We start from the raw sequence: 15,731 nt of genomic DNA, 5'->3' as shown, positions 1-15,731 counted from the left end.
TTTAAATGCCAACTTTTGGCACTGGGTGGCTCAGTTGGTTGAGTGTCCAACTTCAGCTCAGGTCACTATCTCACATTTTTTGGGTTTGAGCCCCACATCGGGCTCTGCACTGACAGCTCAGAGCCTGGAGCCTGTTTCAGATTCTGTGTCTCCCTCTCTCTCTGTTCCTCCCTCACTTGTGCGTGTGCGCTCTCTCTCTCTCTCTCAAAAAATAAAAATAAAAAATAATAAAATAAAATAAAATGCCACCTTGAATTACTTCTGCCTTAGTGTATATACGCTCCATCTACTCTTTTGTAACTGGGACCTCATCTGTTGTTTATTCTTTGCACAATCCTTGGGAGCTGAGGGGCCCTCTGCAGAGCATGAAGGTTAGAAAACACTCCCCAGGTCAGCCTGGGTGGGCCAAGACAGTCGCCCTCTGACATGCTGAGAGTTCATGTGCATCGTCAAAGATTTGCTCTCTCATCTCTACCTGAGGGATCCGCTTCTGTGCACTCTACCAAAGGACAAGAAGGCAGCAGCAAAACTCCTAGTTAAGTAAACTACAACTGGCTCCTGCCAGGTCAGTCAAGAGTTGCTTTCAAAGGGGCAGGTTAAGGATACAATCCATAAGCTGCAATGCTAGAAATCTTTATTAACACTGGCAGCAAAGAATCCAAAACTGAAGAAAGGACAATCAAAGGAGGAGAAGAGACTTCAGAGCCCAGTGGTGAAGGACAACAAATAATTACTTCCTTGTTCAATACAAATTATTCACCATTTACTAAATACCTACTATGGGCGTGGCCTTCAGCTAGTGCCAGAAATAAAAATAAGAATGAGACAACGACCCCAGCCAGTAAGCAGCTCTCCATCTTCTGACTAGAGTTCAAAGGCTTCTCCTTTTATTCAAATGAGTAAGAAAATAAAAGAACGTATTCACATATTTGCTTGTGTATGCATAAAATCCACTAGCAGGATACACAAGCAACTAATAACATGCAGATGTCTCCAGGGAGCGACACAAGAGGCTGAGAAACAGGAGTGGAATAGAAATTTATCATTACACACCTGTTTATGCCTTTTGAATTTAATTCCATAAATATATTAACATTCAAAAGATAAGGTTCAATTTATATTGAAAAAATAAGCTTGCCTCTTCTACTGGGATAAAAATCTTCTGAATATAGACAGATCAAATAGAGAACAGCAACCTTTTCAGGAAGATCCCTAATATCTGAATGTACACACTCATGAAGCAACTGAGGAAGGGAAAAGAACTCATTTTCTTTTTCCAGTGCATGAAACAAGCTTACTTGCTTAACATACATCATCTCATTGAATCTTTAGAGTTATTCATAAAATATTATCATGTTCCTTTTACAGATAAGAAGGCTGAAGTTTAAGAAAGTTAAGTGACTCGTTCAAAGTCATAAAGCAAATGACTGGTGAAGACAGGCCTTGAAATCAGGTTTGTATGACTCTAAGCTATGCTGCTTTCTGAAAGATTTCTTACCTTCCATGCCAATGAGCAGCAGGTTGGATGTCAGCTGTCCCCAACCACGCTTTCCCTGTTGTTTATTAATCCAGTTCCAGTTAAAACCCAAGAAGTCCATGACAATCTTCCTGCCCACGGTGTCATTGAGCGTTTGCTGCAGATACAACCTATGTTCCCCAAGAAGAAGATCCCATTAGTGCACGTACACAGTCCCTTGGCATGGCCTCTCCACACCTGGAAATCCAAATCCACACCTGCACCTCCCACAGAACAGCTGCAGTCATGCAAATCTTAACCAAGACAGATTCTCTGAAAACTGAATCCTTGCCTATCCTTTTCTGAGCTCTGTTCAACACCAAACTTACATTTCAAAGAAGTGATTCTTTTTTTTTAAATAAGCTCTATGCCCAATGTGAGGCTTGAATTCACAAGAGTTGCGTACTCTACCAACTGAGCCAGCCAGGAGCCCTTAAGAAGTGATTCTTAACCCTTGGTGGGTCACAGCATAAATCTAAGAATCTAAGGAAGGTTTCCATAAAAATGCACATACACACAGAATTGCATAGATTCCTCAAGGCCTACTCATAGAGTCTAGAATGATTAATCAGCCTTGTTCCACAGACTCTCTGGGCCTGAGACATCCTCTTTGGCCCTCGATGGCCATTATGGTAAATCGTATTACTGTTCACCAAGAGCTAGTTCCCTCCCTGTGGGAGAGTTAATTCTTCTGTACCCCTCTTGAAGCCAAGCTTGCTTATTTAACTTACTCTGACCAACTAAATGTCCGCAAAAATGACTTGTGTTGCTTCCAAACTGTAATCTGAAGAACGAGCATACACTACCACCACATCCCTTTCTCTCTGCTAAACAACTACAAGGTTTCAGATAGTAGCTGCTGGGGCAATCTGGGTCCCAAAATGAAAAAAAAGACGTAAGAGCAGAACCTCGACATGAAGTGTGGATAGAAATGCAGCATGACTATTGTTGTTATAAAGCTAAATAAACCTTTGCTGTTTCAAGTCATTGACTCTGGCTTGAACCCTAGTTTATCTTAACTAACTGAGCCACCTCTCTGTAGTAGCCTTCTACAGCTGAAGGCCTCATCAGGTTTTCTGCAGACCCAGGGCTCCTAATACACCGTAGAAGATCAGAAGTTACTTAAGGGATACGAAAACCCAGACACACTTGATCAAGCCCCACAAGAAATATTAATAAAGGGGCAAACATGAAGACAAAATGCAAAAGCCCCATCCTAGTCCTGAGACCATTACTTCAAAAGGCATATTGGGTGCCTGGGTGGCTCAGTGGATTAAGCATCCAACTCGGTTTTGGCTCAGGACATGAGCTACATGTCGGGCTCTGTGCTGCTTAGGATTCTCACTCCTCCTCTCTCACTGCGCCCCCCACCCCGCCCCGTCTCTGTCTCTCAAAATAAATAAATGAACTTAAAAAAAAAAAAAAGCTCAAAGGTTTCTCAGTGCCTAGAACCAGAATGTTTAAGACAATATTAACTAGAAATCTTGACAAGTTGTAAACACTAGCGATCTTTTGGGGGACAAGGAACCCTCAAGACTCGAATGTAACCTTCAGACTCTCTCCAGAGATTATAAAATATATATTCATATAAAAATTTTGCCAAGTAACTTTGAAAGAGGCAGAACACTCACCAAATGTGAATCCAAGCAATTCCTATTATAGCTGAACAGTAATTGGTCAAAAGAGCTCAAAGAGGAATCTCAGAATTCCTAGAACCTTAACGACCCGTACAATTACACAATGGAGTTGATTGGTGATAAAGTCAGCTGGTATGGCAGAACTTGCACAAAGAAAGAAATTTTCCTTGAATCACCCATAAAGTACAGACTACACTCATAGCTTATACTTAGGCAAACTGCTCCCCCTAAGGGAAGTAAGAAACTTAAAGTGTCTAATTTTAAAATTTTGAATTAGGGGCACCTAGGTGGCTCAGTCGGTTATAAGCACCTGACTCTTGGTTTCGGCTCAGGTCACGATCTCACGGTTCCTGCGTATGAGCCCCGCGCTGGGCTCTGCACTGAGAGCACGGAGCCTGCTTGGGATTCTCACTCTCTCTCTGTCCCTCCCCAGCATGTGTGCACATGTGTCTAATTTCAAGCTCCTTCCAGTACAAATGTTCATTTAGTGGAATTACACTCCAGCACCACTTAAACGCCCTCTCTCCAAACGTTGGGGTATGTGTGGATGTATGCACACACACGTACACGCTATGTTAAATCTGAAGAAACTAATGTACAAGATGATTCAGCTACAGCAGCCTTTGTAAGACATAAAGAACAGATCAATCATGGTTGAGATCTTGGAAACTCTTTTTGGTTAAAGTTCTATCATTAAGATAACTGCAAAGTATCAGGAAGCCAAAAAAAAAAAAAAAAAAAAAAAAGACATTTTGAATCCATTCACTCAGCCATATGCTGCTAACAAAGAGTCAGGAAAAGAATTGAGGCAGGAGACTAAAGAGAAACCCAGAGCTGGATACCAAGTGTGCGACAGAGATGATCATTCACCATGACATACTCAGTGACAATTCCTAGAAACAATGTTATAGCATGGAACTGAATTCTGTCTGGGACCTACCTCAGAGACTGTCTTCGTATATTAGAATAAGAGGAGAAAGTGTCACTTCTGTGTGTGTCTTGTGTTTGCTATCTCTGGTACAATATGAAAATCTGTATCAACCCCTCCCCCATTGAATCTGATCTTCCCTAATCTAGTGGATCCTGGTATCCTTCACCCCAGAATCATGAAAATCTATAAAACGTTCCAGTTTCAACAGTCCCCAGCCAGCCCAATATTTTACGACACAGAATACAAACTGGCAATCTCAGGGCTAAATCCAATTGAGTTGTTTTTGCTTGTCCCAACCCCCCCCCCCCCGGACCTGCAGCATTTTTAATAATTTGAATTAGGGGCACCTAGGTGGCTCAGTCAGTTATAAGCACCAGACTCTTGGTTTTGGCTCAGGTCATTATCTCACGGTTCCTGCATTTGAGCCCCGAGCTGGGCTCTGCACTGACAGCACGGAGCCTGCTTGGGATTCTCTCACTCTCTCTCTGCCCATCCCTAGCATGAGTGCACACACGCTCTTTCTCTCTCTCCAAAAATAAACTTAATAAAAAAAATTTAACATAAAAACATATACAAAAACCAAAAATGTGAATTAGTTGCCCACATTTAAAAGTAAAAAAAAAAAAACCAAACATTTAAATAAAAATCTTGATTTCTGGCTTTTCTTGAAAAATGAGAGTTTCTGGCAAACCCTGAAACTGCACTCCCAAATAGAAACAAGAGTCAAGTAATGACTTCTCACTATGAACAGGGCATATGCATTCAACTTTAGTTGAAATGAAAACTTTAGTTTTCATCTAAACAATTTCACTCGCTTTGAAAACTTTAGTTTTCATCTAAACAATTTCACTCGCTTTGTTCACCTATCTGACCCTTCCAGGCAACTCTCCCACTTTGTAAAGACGACGAAGAACTTCAGAGTTCCAATTCAAATCTAATAAATTCTCTCATCTCTCAAGCTAGAGAACTCGTCCAACTCCTCTATATGCTCAAGCAGCTACAAGAAAGGAAAATGGATGCCCCAGATTCAGTGGGAAATCATGATCTGGGAACTTACCTCTCTTCCCCTCCTTGCTGCTGTATATCCTGCAGTTTCTCAACAAACTCATGAAATTTCATTTCCTCCCTGTTGGACTTGGGTTTAAAGTTCTGGAAATTAGCCATCTTCTTCTCATCGTAGTACAAAAACTTGTGGGTGCTGGCACTGTACACAGAGAAGTCTCCGTTGCCAATGTTCTCCTGCAGATATTCAAGGTCCCATTTCAGAGCAGGGTACACAAGATTTGTGTCTGTCAGCACCACAGGCTCCTAAGTGGAAAAACCAAGTGAAAAAAACAAATGAAGTCATCCCAAGGATTTGGTGCATTGTTGTCTCATGACTCCAAAACTTTCCCACTTCAAAATAATTTCTACTGTGAACAAGCGCGAACCCCTTAAGGCCCATGTCTCCTCGCCTCCCTCTCCATCTTCCCCTAGGTCCTAGGCGACAGCCCAGCCAGTCCCCCACATCCATCACCATTCACCTTTGACCTCTCTTCTCAACCTGGTCCCCTCCCCCTCCCCCTTCGGGCGGGGCCCCGCCCCCTACCTCATTCTCGATAAGTTCCTCCGCCCGGGGGTCGCTCTGACTCAGACGCGGGATGGGCCGGGTCGGGAAGCTATAATTGCGCAGTTGGGACTCATCCCAGGCTGGGCCGGGGGCTTCAGCTTCTTCCCGGGGTTCTCCAGAGCCCGAGGCCACGGCCTCCGCTGCCGTCGCCGCCATCTCCTTCGCTACAGACTGCCCCACCGGAACCGGAAGCTCCGCCTATTCCGGATAAACTACAACGGAAACCATAGAGATGACTTCGAGAGAGAGCGGTCCGGAGACACAAAGGAAGCGGAACCGGGGCCTGGGGAGAGCTCCTCCTAATGGTGACCTACAGCTCTACACACTAAGCTCCGCCCCTGAAGACTTGGGGCCCAGAGGTTAGACCTACTGAATAGGGGTGATCACCTGGTTACTCAATCCACAAAATATTATTTCTGCTTCAGTGTGCCCAAGTCTACACAAGAAGCAGAGAAGGAGGCCAATTTAATGGCGCTTTAAACTTTACAGTCATGGATGGGGAGAGAAGCCAACCCTTGACCTAAGGAAGTCAGAAGGGAAAGGCAGATTGATAGATGTTGGGCAAAGTTTGCTCTGAAGGCCTAAACAAAAGATATATGGCAAGTTGAAAGACAGCCCAAGCAGGGGAGGGGCAGAGAGGAAGGGGGACAGAGGATCTGAAGCGGGCTCTGTGCTGACAGCAAAGAGCCTCATGCAGGGCTCGAACTCATGAACCATGAGATCATGACCTGAGCCAAAACCAAGAGCTGGACACTTAACTGACTGAGCCACCCAGGTGCCCATTTATTTATTTTTAAGAGAGAAAAAGAGAGAACAGGGGAGAGGCAGAGAGAGAGGTAGAGAGAGAATCCCAAGCAGGTTCTGCACTTACAATGTGGAGCCTGATGTGGGGCTCAATCTCACAACAGTGATATCATGACCTGAGCTAAAATCGAGTTGAACGCTTAACTAGCTGAGCCACCCAGGTGCCCCATTGAAAGATGTTTCTGCCACGGAACCAAGATTATTACTAATGGCCAACCATGAGCGTCTCACATTTTCCAACAATTTGTATTGGTTATAAAAGGCCTTCTCAATGACTTTTATTGCTTATTTAGACAGTTTTTACGGCCAGTTCTGGGAGGCCAAATTCTAAGATGGATCCAAAGATTTCTATCCCATCGTGTACGTGCCCTATAACTTTTATAAGAGCAGATCTTATGAATATGGTAGGGTATCATTCCTTCAATGAGGTTATGTTATATAGCAAAAATGTAATTAAGGTTCCTAATCAGTTCACTGTGAGTTCATCAAAAAGGAGATTGACCCTGGGTGGGCCTGACCCAATAACTCGAACTCTTCCAATCTGGGTCTAGAGGGCAGTGACAGAAACTGGAAAGATTTGAAGCCAAAGAAGTTCTCTCCTGTTGGATTTGAAGGAGTAAACTCCTTGTGGCAGAGAATGGCAGGTAGGCTCTAGAAGCTGAAAAAGTCTCCTGGTTGACAGCCAGCAAGACGGCAGGGACCTTAGTCCTGCAACTGTAAGGAACTGAATCCTGCCAACAACCACTGAGCTTGGAAAAAAACACAGAGCTTCAGATGAGGACAACAGCCCCCACAAATACCTTAAGTTCAACTTGGTGAGACCCTGAGCTGAGACCCAGCTAAACTGTGTCTGGACTTCTGACTCATAGAAAATGTGACATAATTAATTGGTGTTGTTTAGGGCTGCTACTAAATTTATGGTAATTTGTTATGCAGCAATAAAAAACTAATACACTAGCTTAACTATGTAATTATGCTGCATGTAACTATGCTACACCAAACTGATAATGGGGTTACCTCTGTGGAGGGTTTGGGGTTGTGGGTGCCAACCAAGACCCTAGTTTTATCTGCATATTTGTATTTTTACAAGAGTATATTAAATATGTAAACTTGGGAATTAAAAATAAATTAGAATAAGAAGATTCAAATTACTAAAATCAAGAATGAAAGAAGGGTCATTACTACTGACTTCACAAGAATTAAAAGGAGTGCAAGGGAATACTATATACAATTGTATGCCAAAAAATTAGACAACCTACGTGAAATAGACAAATTCATAGAAAGGCACATACTATCATAACTGATTTAAGAAGAAATAGAAAATCTGAATAGACTTACAACAAGTAAAGAGATTAAAATAGGAATAAAAAAACATTCCACAAAGAAAAGCCCAGGACTAAATGGATTCACTGATAAATCCTACCAAACATTTTAAAAAGTATTAACACTACTCTTTCACAAACTCTTCCAAAAAATAGGGGAACACTCCCCAACTATGAGGAAAGTATTATCCTGATACCTAAATGAGGCAAAGATATCACAAGAAGAAAGAACTATAGACCAATATCCCTTATGAATATAGATGCAAAAATCCCCAACAAAACACTAGGAAGCCAAATCCAGCATTATATCAAAAAGGATTAAATACCATGACCAAGTAGGATTTATTCCAGGGATGCAATGTTGGTTCAACATCTGAAAATTAACCGTATTAATAGAAGAAAAAAAAATCACATGTTCATCTCAATAGACAGAGAAAGCTTTTGACAAATTCCAACACCTTCCAGGATAAAAAAAAAAAAAAAAAAGGTCTGAAAGGACACCATCAAGAAAGTAGAAAGACAATGCATAGAATGGGAGAAAATATTTACAAATCATATAGCTGATAAGTGACTTGTCTCTAGAATTCGTAGAGAATTCTTACAACTTAGCAATAAAAAGTCAACCCAATTAAGAAATGGATGAAAGACTTGAATAGACACTTCTCCAAAGATATACTATGGCCAATAAGCACATGAAAAGGTGCTCAATATCTGTAGTCATCAGGGGAATGCAAATCAAAACCACAATGAAATACCATTCCTGGCCACTAGAATGGCTATAATAAAAAAGACAGTAACAAATGTTGGTGAGAATGTGGAAAAATTGAAACCCTTACATGCTGCTAGTGGGAATGTAAAGTGGTACAGCTTCTTTGAAAAAGAGTTTTGCAGTTCTGCAGAAAGCTAAACATAGAGTTATCCTATGATCCAGAAATTCTTTTTTTCTTTTTTAATCCAGCCATTCTACTGCTAGGTATATAGCAAAGAGAATTGAAAACATACATCCACACAAAAACTTGTACAGGAATGTTCACAGCAGCATAATTCACAATAATCTCAAAGTGAAAATAACCCCAATGTTTATCAACTGACCACTGTATAAACAAAAGGTTGTGTATCCATATGTTATTTGGCCATAAAAAGGAATGGAGAACTGACACATGCTACAACATGGACAAACCTTGAAAACATTATGCTATGGGAAGTAAGTCAGACACAAAAGGTTACATATTGCATGATACCATTTATATGAAATGTACAGAATAGGCAAATCCATCCAGACAGACAGCAGATTAGTGTTGCCAGAGGGTGGGGGAATACACTATCAGGGACAGGGTTTCTCTTGGGGGTAATGAAAATGATTTAGAATTAGTGCTGATGATTGCTCAACTTTGTAAATATACCAAAAATCACTTTATTGTTACACTTTAAAACAATTTTTTTAACATTCATTTATTATTGAGAGACAGAGTGTGAGCAGGGGAGGGGCAGAGAGAGAGGGAGACACAGAATCCGAAGCAGGCTCCAGGCTCTGAGCTGTCAGCACAGAGCCCGACGCAGGGTGTCATGAGGTCATGACCTGAGCCAAAGTCAGACACTTAACCGACTGAGCCAGCCAGTCGCCCCTATTGTACACTTCAAAGGGATGACTTTTATGTTATATGAATTATATCATGATAAAAATAATTAAATAAATCAGAACAGCTCTGTTTCTGGACCCAATTAGATCAGGGCTTGCTTTGAATGAATGCAGGAATTGTACAATTATTTTGAACATCAACTAGAGATGCTCATTTACAAGAGGGCAAGTTGCTATGAAGTAGTCCTCCCCCAATTTTATATGTCAAATAGTTCATATAATTTTTATTGCTGTAATATATATTTGAGAATGTCTATAATAATGGATTCTGCTCCAAAACAGTGATCATACCAGAAGTTGCTGGAGATATGTGCACATTTATATTGCGTTAATTATGCAAATCCCACTTATGTGAAAGTGAAAACATATTCACATGCAAACATGATAATATCCCCCATTCTTCTGTTAAGCGAGTGTTTGTAACTGTGGTCCGTCCTGCTTGAAATCTATTTAATACAAGTCCTAGCCGATCTGAGGTTTTAGCCAGTCTGGGAAGAGCTGTTTCTGGTGCTAGGATTCGTTTTACATTTGTTGGATTGAGGTGACTGGGACATTCAAGTGTAAACACGAAGTAAAACTGAGGAGCGAATTTGGGGCCGATTTGTGTGTTGCACCATGCCTGTACGTGAAGATCGAACAATTTGCAGAACAGAACAAGAACAAGGAAGACCAAGGGCTGAATTTGAGGAATAATCACTTTTGGGGATGAAAGGAGGACGTGTCAGTGAAGGAGAGGAAAAGGGCAAGCAGAGAACAAGTTAAGGCGGACTCATCTCCCGGGTACTACTCCTGGGGGGGCGGGGCGGGTAGGTTAGCTGTTCACATGAGATGCTCGGGTTGAGTCCCCATTATCCTTGTAAGCGTCTGAGTCCCCTGACGGAGAAAGGGACACAATAATATGAAATATCAAAGTAGTGACTTAATTCATTTTCTCTCCTTCTAGCTTTCTGTCTCTATCCATTCGGTCATCTTCCCTGTGGCTTCCCAACACAGTTTAAGCCCCGCCCTTGTTGAACCCTTAAGACTTTCCTTCACTGCAGGCTTCCCTCGTCGCGTTTGACCCGGCTCAGCTGCCGTGACAAAGCCTTTGCGCATGTGCAGAGTGAAACTGGAGGAAGGTGAAGATGGCGGCGGCCAGGGCGCGGGTCCTGGGAGTCCGATGGCTGCAAAGGGCAGCCCGGACCGTGGTGCCGCTGGGAGCACGGACAGGTTCGCCAAAACGGGCGAGGCCTCAATGTGGGAAGGGGATGCCTGAGGTTTGGTGTGTCGAGGGTTGGGGGGGGTGGGTATCGCGGATACTGCAGTGGCCGTGTCCGGCGAGGGGGCGGAGGTATATCCACAGAGAAAGGAGTCAAGTCTCACCTGGTCCTTTGAAGCCCGGGCCGCCACAGCCTCCGCACCTTGAAGCCTTCGGGGCGGCAGGAGGGACCAGGTCTTTTCTGACCCGCCCCTTTCTGCTCTCCAGCTTCGCACATTACCAAGGACATGCTCCCGGGGCCCTATCCCAAGACCCCAGAAGAACGGGCCGCCGCCGCCAAGAAGTATAATATGCGAGTAGAAGACTACCAACCGTACCCTGATGATGGCATGGGGTGAGATGCAGAGTCTGCTGGCAGCCGGGTAGTGATGGGAGATGGCCAGCTCCATTGCGTGGCTCCACTCTGACCATTTTCCCTGAACCTTCTCGTGATCCCTCAGAGTCAGTGGTGTGGGTGCTTTTCTCGGTGGAGGGAGGTGGGAGGTGATGGGTGAGCAGCTGCAGCCTAGAGGACTTCAATTTTCTCCTTGGCTCAGGCTGTTTCCTCAAATGAGGAAGCCGGGATTTTAATAGCTCCCTCGAGGACCCCTGAATAGCAGGAACTTTCCTTGGCTTCATCCAGAGCGCAAGGTTTCATTTAGATTGAGCATCTGCTGGGCTCAGGTGCTGTCATGCAGACACGTGATCAGGCTGGAGCTGGACTCCTGTCTTGAGAGCCGTATTTGTAGATGGAGTACTCTATATTCGTGTGTATATCTTTCTTGTAAAAAAATACCTTTGCTATTAGGGCTGTGGAAATTGTAGTCACTGTCAAGCGGATTAAGCAGCCAACTCCCCTAAGCCAATCCATCCCCCCCCCCTTTAAATAACATCCCCATGGTTAATTATCTGGAGCGATTACCATCACCCTCATTTTCTTTCCTAGCATCGCTCTTTCAATAGTGGTTTTAGCAGCTCCTATTCTTCTTCTTGTTTTCCAATCATTTTCTGTGACACATGACTAGTTGTCATCATTTCCTATGCCTCTTATTTTGTTGTGGACAAGAGTAGCATTGGTAGCAGTCTGTATAAGCTGAAACTGGATTTGTTGGGGGAAAACCCAGCTTAGCAGGAAATCCCATGAGGTGTTTGAGACATGGAGATGCATGCTAACTTGGTGGTTGGGAGCACAGTTGCCATGAAGAGAAAGCTTTTCTAATCTGAACCCCTTTTGTTTGTATTCCAATTAGCTGGGTGACCTTGGGTTCAGACTAAACTACAGTTTTATTTTCTGTCTAATGAGGGAATCAGAGTGATTGATTGCTAAATTCCCTTCCAGCTCTGATATTATAACATTGCATGACTTTTTGTTGTTTTTGAAAGAGGGGAACAAGCATATATGTTATAATGTTGCAGAATTTGACCTAGGGGCGTCTGGGTGGCTCAGTCGTTGAGTCTGACTCTTGGTTTCTGCTCAGATCATGATCTCATGGTTTGTGGGTTCGAGCCCACACTGGGATGGGGGAGGAGGGGGAATTTGGCTTGGGATATTCTCTCTCTCTCTCTCTCTCACTCTCTCTCTCTCTCTGCCTCTCCTTCACTTGTGCACTCTCAAATAAATAAACTTTAAAAAGGTAAAATAAAAACCAGAGTTTGACATGAAGTTTTACTTACACTTTGGACTTTTGTGGTTAGTTCTGTGCTTAGTGACTATAAATTGAGATACTGATTTGAAAGTGGTTTCCTCTGTCCTTAGGTGAAGCAATTTTTTCTGTCACTTGGGTTCTTATCTCTAACATGAGGGGACTTTGAGTTTTCTGAGTGAGGCTGCTCAGAGCCCCTTCCAGAAGTTTTTCTGTCTCTCCAGATATGGGGACTACCCAAAGCTCCCTGACCGCTCACAGCAGGAGAGGGATCCATGGTATGACTGGGACCACCAAGACCTGAGGTTGAACTGGGGTGAGCCGGTGAGAAATCCATATCCCATTTGACCTTCCTTCCTTCTCCCTAAATCTTCCTGAGGATTCTTTCTTTATCTAAATGGCACTTTGCTGTCTAAATAACATTAAGGCTTTCTGCCCAAGGAAGCAAGGTCCAGTGATCTGAGATCTGAGGTTCCATGCGTGGTACATGGAATGGGACTTCTGGAAATAATCAGAACTATGTACTTTGAAAATTGTGAACTTCCATGATTGAGCTGTCTTTAGTCAGCAGAACCTAGAGCTAAGCCAGCACCTAGTCCTATATGCTAGAGTAGCTCACACTTGATTCTCAGAGTATTGTCCTGAGGCAATAGAATGCTTTTATTGAACTTTATATCAGGCTCTGATCACCCTTTTGCAGACCGCCTGCCATTTGCAGGAAGAGCAGTATGTGGTATTTATCTGCTTTTCTGCCTCAGATGCACTGGGACCTTGACATGTATATCAGGAACCGTGTGGACACATCCCCTACACCTGTTTCCTGGAATCTCATGTGTAAGCACCTCTTCGGCTTCGTGGCCTTCATGCTGTTCATGTTTTGGGTTGGGGAGACTTACCCCACCTACCAGCCTGTGGTGAGTATCTGAGAAGTGTCCCCGTAGGCACATTTGCTTAGCCCTGTTTCCTGAGGGAGTGAAGTCTGTAGAGTAGGGATCCAGCCAAGACCAAGCCTGTCTTCCTGGTAAGGCCTGTGGAGGGCCTGACGCATTGGCCTGGCACCAGAGTCAGAGCACTGCTCCATGCACACATCTTGGATCAGCCTAAGAGAGAAGAAACGGTTTAGGACTAGGCGAGGAAGGAGAATGTGGAAGTCAACTCGTCTTTTATAAATGCTAATTTTGAGAGAGCAACAAATAAATTTACTTATTTATATTGAGGGAGGAATAGAGAGAGAGGACGGAGGGAATCCCAAGCAGGCTCTGTGCTGCCCAACCGACGCAGGGCTCAATCTCACAAACCATGAGATCATGACCTGAGCCAAAACCAAGAGTCAGACACTCAATTGACTGAGCCACCCAGGCGCCTCTCAACTCGTCTTCTAGAGTTGCCATTTGGGGGCTGTACTCACTAATTATGTTTTAGCAAGTGATCTTTCAAGGTAGAGTCAAGGAATCCAGAGCTGAAACCTATCCTCTGCTGGAGGCATGAAGGGCAGTTCCCTTAGGGTACTGGAAGCAATTAAATATTTACTACAAGCATGGACCATTTTATTTTGGAGAGTGTAAAGGACACAGAAAATATGCTGTCTAGCTTTATGGGAGTTTAATTTGGATAAGCAAATGGTGAGCAACATTTGAACAGAGATATAGGAATTTGGCAGTTTTAGTGTATATATGTAAATAGTGAATGTGTGTGTTAAGACGTGTGAGATGCTGTTAAAAAGAAGGATGGTGCTAAATACTAAAAATATGTATAGTCTTTGGATGGTGGGGAGAAGTCGGAGAGAACATTTGGGGCAGGACAAAATAGAATGAAGAGGAGAGTGAGTTAGTTGGAATGGAATAGGCATATAAAATATTCCTAGAATAACCAGCTGTATTGGTTACCTAGAGAGCTGCTAAAAATTCAGATTCCTGGAGAGCCTAATTCAGTAGCTCCATGGTGGGGTTCTAAAATCAATATTTAACAAGTTCTCAGGTTATTCTGATGATTTCAGAAATTAGGTATGGAAATTGCCATGTTAAAAAAATATCGTGAGGTGAGCTGATCAGTTAGGTTGGGATGCTTTTATTGCATGGCTAGGGATTTGGGCTTCGTGGCATAGTAAGACATCAATGGCATTAATAGTAAGACTAGTGGCATAGTAAGACATTAATTCAACAAATATTTATGAAGACCCTACTATGTTCCACGTACAGATTGGGCTAGGGGTTGGGGACCCAGTGATGACCTGGACTTCCTCTAGTCAGCACCGAACTGTGTTGGGTTTTTGAACAGAAAAATGACATAATCTAATGAAGGCTAGGACTTTAGGATGATTGATCTGGGAGTAGTCTACAGGGTAGATTGTCCGGGAAGGAACTGAAAGCAGGAAGACTGTCGTGTTTGCAGTTGGCTGCTCGGTGCTACCTCTGCAGAGATCATCGATGTCCTGATGGTAGCTGGCGTGTCTGTGTGCACTGACACGAGCCTTCCTACCAAGCCCCAGGGGCTCCAGGCTGGAGAGTGTACGTAGGGCTGGTGTGAGCACTAACTTCTCTTCAGGAGAGCAAGAAACACAGTGTGGCTCTTCCATTTTTCAGTTCTGTAAGCACATCACCCTTTCCTCCTCCCCTTGAGCTGTGTTCCCTGACAGCTGTTTGTTGGTAAAGCCAGCAGCCCCTAAAGCACGTCCCAGCCGTGTCTCCTCTGTGCTTTCCCCCACCGCTGCTCCTGCACGCCTCATTTGCTAGGCCACTTTAGTGGTGGAACCATTAGAGGCTGAGTGACTTAAAGGAGATTGAGTCTGTCTCGACCCCAGGAGAGAGTGGGATGGATGGATGCATCATCTCATTTAGAAAGCGCTCTCCCTTCCTCCCTCCTTCCTTTTCTTTCTCTCTCTCTGTCTCCCTCTCTCTCCCTCTCTCCCCCGACACACTCTCACTCTCTCTCTCTCTCTCTCTCTCTCTCTCTCTCTCTCACACACACACACACACACACACACACACACACACACACAGTGTAGGCACCACCTCTTTTACAATCTAGGCTTTCTGTCTGCCTTGGGCTGAGTAGGGAAGAGGAGCAGTGTTCCTGCTGTTCTAGCCCAGCTGGGTCCGACCAGAGGCCACCTCATACCCATTTACCATGTGTGATTGTTAACTCAGAGTGGGGTGTAGCCAGGTATTGGCTGGATGTATGCTATCTTGCTGACCTGTGTTTTTTCCTCAGGGGCCAAAGCAGTATCCTTATAACAATCTGTACCTGGAAAGAGGCGGCGATCCCACCAAAGAGCCTGAGCCGGTGGTTCATTATGAGATCTGAGACGGCTTCATCGGCTTTGTGTCCCCTGACTTCCTCATTTCTAGAGATTTAACCTTAATGAAATCCCTAATAAAACGTAGTGCTGTGGTA

The 15,731-nt window shown here is 43.7% G+C and overlaps 2 protein-coding genes across 7 annotated transcripts in view; one reads left to right on the top strand and one right to left on the bottom strand.

Annotated features, from left to right (window-relative positions):
• Window positions 1-5,874, bottom strand: part of HIF1AN (hypoxia inducible factor 1 subunit alpha inhibitor) — a 77,050-nt gene extending 71,176 nt beyond the window's left edge. For all 5 annotated transcript variants that reach the window (XM_049646492.1, XM_049646493.1, XM_049646489.1 and 2 more), the window contains exons 1-3: window positions 5,673-5,874; window positions 5,142-5,392; window positions 1,499-1,647 (exon numbers count right to left, since the gene is read on the bottom strand). In XM_049646492.1, coding sequence (XP_049502449.1) covers window positions 1,499-1,647; window positions 5,142-5,392; window positions 5,673-5,849 — 577 coding nt within the window. In that variant the 5' untranslated portion in view covers window positions 5,850-5,874. The remainder of the gene's footprint in view (window positions 1-1,498; window positions 1,648-5,141; window positions 5,393-5,672) is intronic.
• Window positions 5,875-5,910: 36 nt separating this feature from the next.
• NDUFB8 (NADH:ubiquinone oxidoreductase subunit B8) lies at window positions 5,911-15,731 on the top strand. 2 transcript variants are annotated; one of them, XM_049646499.1, is made up of 5 exons: window positions 5,911-6,052; window positions 10,924-11,050; window positions 12,563-12,662; window positions 13,097-13,252; window positions 15,549-15,731. In XM_049646499.1, the coding sequence occupies exons 1-5, from the start codon at window positions 5,926-5,928 to the stop codon at window positions 15,639-15,641; spliced, it is 603 nt and encodes a 200-aa protein (XP_049502456.1). In that variant the 5' UTR covers window positions 5,911-5,925; the 3' UTR covers window positions 15,642-15,731. The 2 variants fall into 2 exon arrangements, with proteins under 2 accessions (XP_049502456.1, XP_049502458.1); XM_049646501.1 differs by lacking the exon at window positions 5,911-6,052 and adding an exon at window positions 10,549-10,667.

This window comes from Panthera uncia, chromosome D2 (genome assembly GCF_023721935.1).
Source record: "Panthera uncia isolate 11264 chromosome D2, Puncia_PCG_1.0, whole genome shotgun sequence".
In the NCBI taxonomy this organism is placed as follows: domain Eukaryota; kingdom Metazoa; phylum Chordata; class Mammalia; order Carnivora; family Felidae; genus Panthera; species Panthera uncia.
The sequence above is the reverse complement of the archived record's forward strand: the minus strand, read 5'-3'. Positions and strand labels throughout refer to the sequence as shown.

Bases quoted from the DNA above. Each gene is read 5' to 3' on its own strand.
- NDUFB8 (XM_049646499.1), top strand. From the start codon at position 5,926: ATGACTTCGAGAGAGAGCGGTCCGGAGACACAAAGGAAGCGGAACCGG. The intron at 11,051-12,562 runs GTGAGATGCAGA...CTGTCTCTCCAG, and splicing joins TACCCTGATGATGGCATGGG to ATATGGGGACTACCCAAAGC. The intron at 13,253-15,548 runs GTGAGTATCTGA...TTTTTTCCTCAG, and splicing joins ACCCCACCTACCAGCCTGTG to GGGCCAAAGCAGTATCCTTA.